The sequence below is a fragment of the Gouania willdenowi genome, chromosome 20 (genome assembly GCF_900634775.1).
Source record: "Gouania willdenowi chromosome 20, fGouWil2.1, whole genome shotgun sequence".
NCBI lineage: Eukaryota > Metazoa > Chordata > Actinopteri > Blenniiformes > Gobiesocidae > Gouania > Gouania willdenowi.
In genome coordinates, this window is record NC_041063.1 from 25690927 (window position 1) to 25700073 (window position 9147).

Consider the following 9147-nt stretch of genomic DNA (forward strand, 5'->3'; position numbering starts at 1 on the left):
GTAAAATATCCAGGATATATCATACATCCTACCTTCCACTCTGAGTAAATGATAGTTCAACTTTTATTTATAGAAATAAACCCTGATTCTGTGACCTGATACCTAAATATTCTATTATATAATATTTTAGTCACCAATTAATCAGTAAACCTTAAAATAAACATTTGAAGATATGATTTATTGAAGTGATACTTGTCAAAGTCACTGTGTTTTACTGTTTGCTGGGTTTCCAGTTGGGGTTAAAGTGGCTGCGGAGAGGCTCCCAGCACTGGTAGTAGCTCTTGTCGAGCTTCTGGCACGTTTCTAGACCCCACTTAGTCACGGCCATGCTGAAGGACGACTCAAACATGAACGCCTGGAGGATGGAGAGGATACAGACGAGATGAAATAAATAACCTCTCAGCGGTCCAAACACTGTCAAACGTGTCTGTTTTTATTTGTATTTCTTGATTTACCATGGTTCCCTCGGCCACCCGCTCAGGTTTGAGCTCAGCGCTGGTGTTCTTCTCAAAGCAGTCTACGTCTGGACCGTGTGGGGTCATCACGCTGTGGAGACTGGCCCCCCCAGGCTGGAAACCTTCCTCTTTGGCCTCATAATGTCCTTTGATCAGACCCATGAATTCACTCATGCAGTTACCTACAGAGGACAGCAGAGGGCAGTGAAACTAAACACCACAGAGTAAGCAGCATTTAATAAGTGCATATATATATAGGCCTTGAAGATCAGTGCAGATCTAGATTTATAGCTCTCACTAGTACAGTGGTTTCTCAAACTTTTTTGGCTCAAGTCAATATGTCATTATGTGCGGCTACTACATTTAACTCAGAATTCTGTGAAAAAACATCTATAGATCATAATGATGGAATGAATGAGTGATAACATATTTTAATTAATCTCATTTGGTAAATAAGTGAATAAAACAGTATTTAGTGCCTCCTGAATAGATTTATTTCAATAGTTTTTATCATTTACAGTCATCTCCCTCCTGATGTGTGACCAACACTGACCTTTGTATTTTTAGTTCATGTTCTAATCAAGATAACTTTTGTCATTTTGTGTGTTTTTGGCATCATTTTGTGTATTTTGTTGTTGATTGTTCTTTTATTATTCAGCATATTGTTTTCTCTTATTTCTGTTTCATTGGTGTTCTTGGCATTATTTAAATGATTCTCTCTGAGTGCGTGTGTTTTTGGTGTTGTTTTGTTCTTTTAGTGTATTATGTAGTAATCTTGTGTGTTTTTCTCTTCATTTAGTGTGTCTTTGTTGTCGTTTGTGTGTCGCTGGTAATAGTAATGTAAGTATTTTTCTCTCTTAGTGGCGTGTGTTTTTGGAGTTATTTTTTGTTCTTTTTATTATTCAGTCTATTTTTCTCTTATTTTGTGTGTTTTTTGTTGTAGTTTTGTGAGTTGCTGGTAATATTTAGTGTGAACATAAGTTTTAAATCAAAACAAACTTGATAAAACCCCATATTTTTAATGCTTTCATTGTTTCTTTGTCACTCTCAAGTACCCCCTGCAGTGCCCCCTAAGGGTACACGTACCCCCATTTGAGAAACCTGTACTCGTATATGTCATGATCAACTAAATGGTTCAGCAAAACCTTTTTATCATGATGTTTTGTAAAATTTGCCTTTGTATTGAGCTAATACCAACTAATTCTAATTGTGTACATGTGGTCTTACGGTCAGTGTATTTTTTCTTTTTTTTTTTGATGGCAAAAAACTAGTGTTAGTCATAGTCTTTTGACTAAAATGCAACTTAGTTTTTTGTCACAATTTATATACTATAACTGAAATAGTCCTGATCAAAATACTTCAAAGGAAACATCAAAGCGATCAGCAGACGTCTGCGTAATAATTCCTGCAAGTTTTTTTTGAATAATATGTCAATGTTTCATTTGTTCTGACACCACTTTTCCAGAAAATTAACTTTGATCTCCCGACATGTTTCGACTGTCAATTGTCAGTCTTCTTCAGAGGCATCTGCTGATCTCTTTGAAGTATCCTTGACTTCCGCGTACAAGTCAGGAAATCAAAGTATATGTCCTGAATAAATGAAACCATAACATATTATTCACAAAATAGGACAAAAATAACTTGCTGGAATTGTTACGCGGAAGTCATAGACACATCAAAGCAATCAGCAGACGCCTCTGAAGAAGACTGGTAGCTGACAGTCAAAACATGTCAGGAGATCAAAGTAAACTTCCTGAAAAAACTTGTCTGAATTTTAATTAGTTGACGAAAATATCAATATCAATATATTTGGATGTAGTTTTCTAAGTTTTTAATTAGTCACACTTGATGAAATGACAAAATGAACACTGCTTACGGTGATAGTACGGTGGACGGAAAGTGTGGTCGGCTACGCCCCATCGCGGCGGGAAGATGACGAAGTCTGCGATGGCCACGCCCGGTCGGGTAGATTTAGCGGTGAGAACGGTGAAGATGGACGGATCCTGTGGGAAGACACGAACGTAAGAACGTGATAACACGCCTCGCTCTCTCTTCAGACGTGTCGCGCGTCCTTCGGTCTCACCGCGTGGTCGAAGGCCACACAGTTGATCACCATGAAGTTCTTTAGGTTGTATTTGTACGGTGTGTAGTTCCCGTGCCAGGCGACCACGTTGAACGGAGAGAAGTCCTACGTGCACAAACAAAACAAATAAGGAGGAGTCTACCAAAACAACACAACACAAAAGACTTCAAATTGAGCTTTTCATTGCCAAAAGGAACAATGAATAACAGTCTTGGTAATGTTAAATTCCCAGAGTGAGTAGTTCTTGACATAAAGAGAGAAAAAAATGTTCATAATGACGCGGGTTGATTATGAAAGAGAATCTTTCTTCTCTCACACTTTACCTGGTCCTTTGTGATATCGTATTATGCGTGATTGGCTTCACAATGAATCAAACTTTCCCCAAACTTTGAGCGTTTTTGACGCCCGCTGCAGCGTTGTTAAGGTAGCAAACGTAGATTGTTAAAGCCAAAGCAATTTCACATAGTTTCTCTATTCTGGCAACGTCGCTGTGAAGAGACATCAACAGCTGCTGGAAAATCAATATGGTTCATTACAAACTGGAGCTGTCCTTTATAGTGCCTCCATGCTACACACACACACACACACACGGTTTACTTTTTCTACAAAAGAACACGTGCACATTTATAGACTAGTCAAAAAGGTCAATTCAAATGCATCGCATACCAATAAACGCAAGAAACAACTTAACATAGTCGTTTGAAAGCACAAAGCGTTGCGGAAAATAAAGGCTCCAAGGACGGTAATATCTGAACATTCATTGAGGATAACCTTGCTACATTTGATTAAAATGAAAGGAAAAGTGGCTTCAGAGTGAACGCTCGCACACAAAACACAAACATATTGGCCAAGTCAAGCAAATAATAAGTTAATTTGAGCAATTTCTGCACTCTGCGGGGGAACAAAACAGCAGGACCAGTAAGAAGCAGCAATAGAAGCAGCAGTAGTAGTAGCATCATAGCCCCCCCCCCCCCCCCCCCCCCATTTTTATTTTCCTGCCCTAACCATCTACCACTATAAAAAAAAAGGGAGTCAACTCTGACCAGCAGCACAAACCAAGGGCAATGATGGAAGTAATGGTGTTTGGTTGGATCATAAAAGCTTTGTTGACTGGTTTAATTTGAATTCTACTCCTAGGAAATACTATAAAGTCTGTAAAAGTGTTGCTAAAGCCTTGACACATTCAATTCAAAATATCCTGCTTCACTCGAATGTCACTTGAGCCCTGCCAAATGTAGTAAAAGGCCAGTACAAATAATTGAAAGAAATTGGAACAATAAGGTCATTAATAATGCATTTAAATCGATTTTGTTTCATCATCCTGTAATAGAACAATAACATCCAATCACCACATAATAATATCCTTGAAAAGGCCTATTTTAAGTATATGAAAAGGCCGGCCCCAACTAGTATTTACCCAGTTTCAAATTTTCTAAACAAATGGTTAAAATTTGATAAACAGAATGTTGCCTTTTGTAATCACCCAGAAGAACCTTTAGAACATCTGTTCTTTCAAGATGAATACGTGATAACCACATTTATTTATTCATCTGAATAATATCCACTGTTATCCAGAAAGTTTATTATTAGTATTTAATCATCTTAAAGATGTAAATCCTTGTTTTAATCAGAAATAAAATGGGTTAAAAGTGACCAAAAATGGTAGAAAAGGTGGTGAAATGGGATTTTAAAAAACCACAGAAATTGTTTAAAAGTTGCAAATTAGAGTGGACAAAAACAGACGTGGTAAAAAAAGGGTTCAAAGCGTCAATATTGGAACCTTTAAATTAAATTGGCAAATAATGGGCATGAAAAATTGTGAAATAAGCATCAAATATGGTGAAAAGAGATTAAAAATGACAAGAACGGGGTCAACGTATGTGATATTAGGTGGAAAAGTGGTGGAAAGGTTTTATTTAAATGCTGAAAATGTCTTGAAAGTGGAAAGAATGTGAAAAGTTGATAGAGAAGTGGGAGAATTGGGAGTAATGTAGCAAAAATGCATTAAAAGGAGCAAAAATATGGCAAGAAAAAGTGATAAAAATAAATAAAAAAATATAGCAAGTTTGGTGTACTTTCAGAAAAATTGTAAAAATAAGTAAAAATGGGCTCAAATTGTTAAAAATATTTATATTCTTAGTTTTTTTTAAAGCATCTGGCGACCCCCCCCCTTAACATTTGAGACATTAGGTGGAAAAGTGGTGGAAAGGGTAATCTAGCAAAAATACATTAAAAGGAGCAAAAACATGGCAAGAAAAAGTTATGAAAATAGGTCAAAATATGGCCCCCCTTCACCGGGGGTTTGGCGCGGCGGCCAAGATCGAGGCGGATGGGGGACGGGCAACCCTGCATGCGCGGGGCGGTGTCCGGCACCAGGCGGGTCGGTCTCGGCGACCTCCACAGAAGCAGTTTTAAACGTTTTGCTTGCCTTGGCCGTGACCAGGAGTCGATCAGGCGGAAAAATAGTAGCAAAAGCCTGTGGTCACGTGACTGCCGTAAAGTGAAATGTTCTCCAGGCATTCTCCAGGTCACATGACCTGGCCAAAGACGGTCCGTCTCCTCCAAACTATGCTCGGAGCATTGATACTGTCAGCTGTATATTGGTCTGAGGAATCATTTAAAATAACTCATATGGGTTAAAAAGTCCACGGTGTGGCTTTAAGTTCTTTTTTTTTCCTCTTTAAAACAGTTGAAAACTGTTTGATTTTTCTTTGCATTACAATGTGTGTGTTAAGGTGGTGTTGTTTGTGTTTTTACTGTCCATTAGGCTTGGTTTGTGATATGTTGTGTACAGTTTTATTCTACTCTGTGAGACTTTGTATCTTGTTGTTCAATAAAAAATGTAAAACAAATAAACCAAGGACATGAGCCGGAGCTGAAGCAGGAAAAAACGACAGTATCGTGCCCTAGTGTTCTTTTCTTTTTTCTCCCGCCTGAGGATTGTTAACATTGTGGTTCGATGTGGTTTCCACGGTTACAACCCCCTTGATCTCTGCCAGTGACAAACATCTCTTCCCACCTTCTTCCGTTCTCCATTAAAAAAAAAAAAACTCCTGTCAGACATTATGTGTCAATCCAATTATGCAGCCGACGGGACATTTCTGCAGGGGGAGGATTGTTCACCAAATTAAAAATGGTGAAATTAGGGCTTAACTTGGAAAATGTTTTTTTGTTTTTTCTACTTAGCAAAGCGTGGCAGGTACACCATCTGCAGCTCCAGCATGCCTTAACTAATTATGAGTGATTAAGACTCATAAGGGAGCCAAAGCGGAAACCTGATGAATAGATAACAGCCAATACTTGGATATTAAATCATCAGGGATTCCAATTCAGTCAGCATGGAGCAGCTAATGGATCACACGCTTCACTTGAACAGTTTCCTGTTATTTGCTGCAATGGTTCAATGGCATTTACTGAAGCATACACAGCCATAAACGGGCTAATAGAGGGCGAGAGTGCACGTTCTGTGTACGTTTTATGCCAGGGAGTGTGTAAGTGTTCTAATGCATGGATAAAAAGATGATTTATTCTTAAAAGGAGCACCTGTCTGCAGGAGAACAGCTTTCCTTGGTACTTGTTGATGACGGTGTAGCCTGTGGGCACTGTGCGCTCCTCATAGCAGGCGACTGGACACAGGAAGTCTCTGGGATTGGCCAAACCGTTGGCGCCTGAAGGGCACAAAGAGTCACGCTCAATATAATGAAGGTAGAAAAAAAGCAAAATGACAAAAAAGGTTGGGAACCACTGGTTTAAGGTTTCCTTAAAGGAAACAACATTATTTTTGCTTTAAATTGAAACATTTGTTCATAATTACATGAATCCTCTACAGTATATATGTTCATCCTGATCATGATCGCTGAAAGTCTGCAAGTAGCACAAAGCAGAGCAAACACAACCTGAGCATAAGGTCAACCTGGTGCATCACAAAGCTAACAAACACACACACACACACACACACACACACACACACATTTAATTCATAAAGACCTAAAAATAAATGAATAAAAGAATAAAAGCAAAAGTAAAAACAAAAATAAAAAAAAATATTTTATGTGAATAAAATGAATTATTAAATGAATAAAAGTAAAAAATATAAATTCAAAACAAATTATATTTGTATTTTCTTTTTTATTTCCACTTTATTTATCAATCTATATTTAATTTTTGGACAATGTTTGTTTTATTTTTGCATTTTATTTTTAAAATTTTAAAGTAAATATAATTTGTAAGTAAATATACATTTTTCCAACTTATATTTAATTATTTGTATTTCATTTTCAAATTTCTTTTTTTCACATTAATTTTTGTAATTATTTTATGTTAATTGACAGCTTTTGCATTTTTGTATTTAATGGTGTATTTATATTTTATGTTTTGCATTTTTTTCCCAATTATATTTATTTATTTGTATTTCATTTTTAATGTTCCTTTTTTCATATTTATTTATTTATTCATTTATTTTAATTTTGGCAGGTTTGACATTTTTTATTTAATGATGTATTTATATTTGTATTTATATTTTTACATTGGTATTTTTTCCTACTTATATTTATTTATTTGTTGTTTATTTTCAGTTTTCCTTTATTTTTTATTTTTCATGTTTATTTATTTATTTTTAATTGACACATTTTTATTTGTAATAGTTTTTTTCCCCTCGTCTACTTATTTATTCATTTGTTTTAAGGTTTTGATGGCAGGTTTTGCTTTTTTTATTTAACTTTTGTATTATTTTCACACTTTTATTTGTATTTCATTTTCAATTTTCCTTTTTTTTAATTTCACATGTATTTATTTATTGATTTCAATTTAATTTTGGCAGGTTTGGTCCATGTGAATAATATCTCTAATCAAACCTATTGGTCCCAGGTCAGGCAGCTCAAAATGAGCTCCGTACACCTCCAGTAAATATCCTCGGGTTTCTCCAAAGACATCCACACTGAAGCGCATCCCTTGCTGGAAATAAAAGATAACAGAGCAAAGAAAAGGAGGAAAAAGAAAGACTTGATCAACATGCTGACTCAGGGACTTTACGGTCTAATAGAAAAACACATCCTGTCATGGTTTTTGTAGCCTTAAATCTCTTTGTGAGGTCACCAAATTGATTTCTTCACAAACATCAACACTTGGATTTTGGGGGCGAAGGAAAAAAAGTAAAGTTTTGTGAAATAGGAAAACATAAAATCTCACCTGGATCACACAGATCTCGTTGGGCTCCACCATCATCTTCCCAAACTCAGTGGTGATCAACAGCTCACCCTGCTGGGGGACTACAAACACGTAAAAAAAGAAAGATTTTAGGAGGAGAAAGACTGAGAACATTGTTCTTATGATCATCAGAGAAAACATCAACAACCCTTTCTCTCTCATACCAATCAGAAAGTCTCCATCGGAGTTGTTGAAACACCTGGAAGAGGAAAAAAGGAGGAAAACTTTAAAACTATTGTCAAAGACAAAAAGTGTCCCTTTGTGACACAAATACATCCCCACCTGTCCACCATGGAGCTGTTGCAGGTAAACACGTGGATGGAGATACCGTTACGAGATTTAGAATCACCTGCACCGCAGATTGTGTGCAGACCCTAAAAGTGGCAGCATAACGTTATTTATGTACGGATTAGAGGATTAGGGTCAATTATGATGGAGGAAAGAAGTAGAAATGTTGAGATTAAAGTTGAAATTTCGAGAATGAAGTTGAAATGTCAAAATTCAAGTTGAAACTTCCAGAATAAAGTTGAAATGTCGAAATTGAAGTTGAAATTTCCAGAATAAAGTTGAAATTTGGAGAATAAAGTCAAAACGTCAAGATTAAAATTGAAATTTTGAGAATGAAGTTGAAATGTTGAAATTAAAGTTGAAATGTCGAGAAAAATTGAAATGTTGAGATTAAAGTTGAAATTTTAAGAATAAAGTCGAAATGTCGAGATTAAAGTTAAAACGTCAAGACTAAAGTCGAAATATTATGTCGAGATTAAAGTTGAAACTTTGAGAATATAGTCAAAATGTCGCAATTAAAGTTAAAATTTCGAGAATAAATTCAAAATATTATGTCTAGATTAAAGTTGAAATTTTAAGAATAAAGTTGAAACGTCGAGACTAAAGTTGAAATTTCAAGAATAAAATCAAAAACTTTACTTTTGACATTTCAACTTTATCCTTGATTTGCCCAAAATAATTTTCTCCATCTAAATTGTCCCAAATCCTTTTCCGTAAACATACATTTAGAGAAGAACGAGGCTATAAATATCAGAATTATGGAACACTTACAGCAACAAAGTCCACTTTCGTGTCCGTAGTTTTAGGGATGGTGAAAGGCAACCAACGGATCTAAGAGGATTTCCATACAGTTTAAATAATAGTTTTATAGTTTGAATTTGATTTTAAAAAAACACTGAAAATCTACTTAAAATGGTTGCAGATGAATTTTGTTGATTTACCTGGTTGGGATCAGGTTCCACATCATCCCAGTTCTCTGTGAGATCGCCACATGGGATCTGTGTGAAAGGCTTATGTTTCACTGAGGGGAGGATGCGATACAGCCAGCTAGAAGACAGATCAATAAATATATCATTATTACACGTTTAAAACCATTTATATCAGAAGTAAGAGACT

General features: G+C 35.9%; 1 protein-coding gene across 1 annotated transcript in view; it reads right to left on the minus strand.

The window, feature by feature from the left end:
* Window positions 1–159: 159 nt before the first annotated feature.
* hgd (homogentisate 1,2-dioxygenase) overlaps window positions 160–9147 on the minus strand; it is a 24943-nt gene continuing 15955 nt past the window's right edge. The window contains exons 5-15 of the mRNA XM_028434956.1: window positions 8973–9078; window positions 8803–8862; window positions 8026–8117; window positions 7908–7942; window positions 7726–7805; window positions 7392–7491; window positions 6082–6206; window positions 2539–2643; window positions 2332–2458; window positions 456–637; window positions 160–355 (exon numbers count right to left, since the gene is read on the minus strand). Of these exons, the coding sequence (XP_028290757.1) occupies window positions 212–355; window positions 456–637; window positions 2332–2458; window positions 2539–2643; window positions 6082–6206; window positions 7392–7491; window positions 7726–7805; window positions 7908–7942; window positions 8026–8117; window positions 8803–8862; window positions 8973–9078 (1156 nt within the window). The 3' untranslated portion in view covers window positions 160–211. The remainder of the gene's footprint in view (window positions 356–455; window positions 638–2331; window positions 2459–2538; window positions 2644–6081; window positions 6207–7391; window positions 7492–7725; window positions 7806–7907; window positions 7943–8025; window positions 8118–8802; window positions 8863–8972; window positions 9079–9147) is intronic.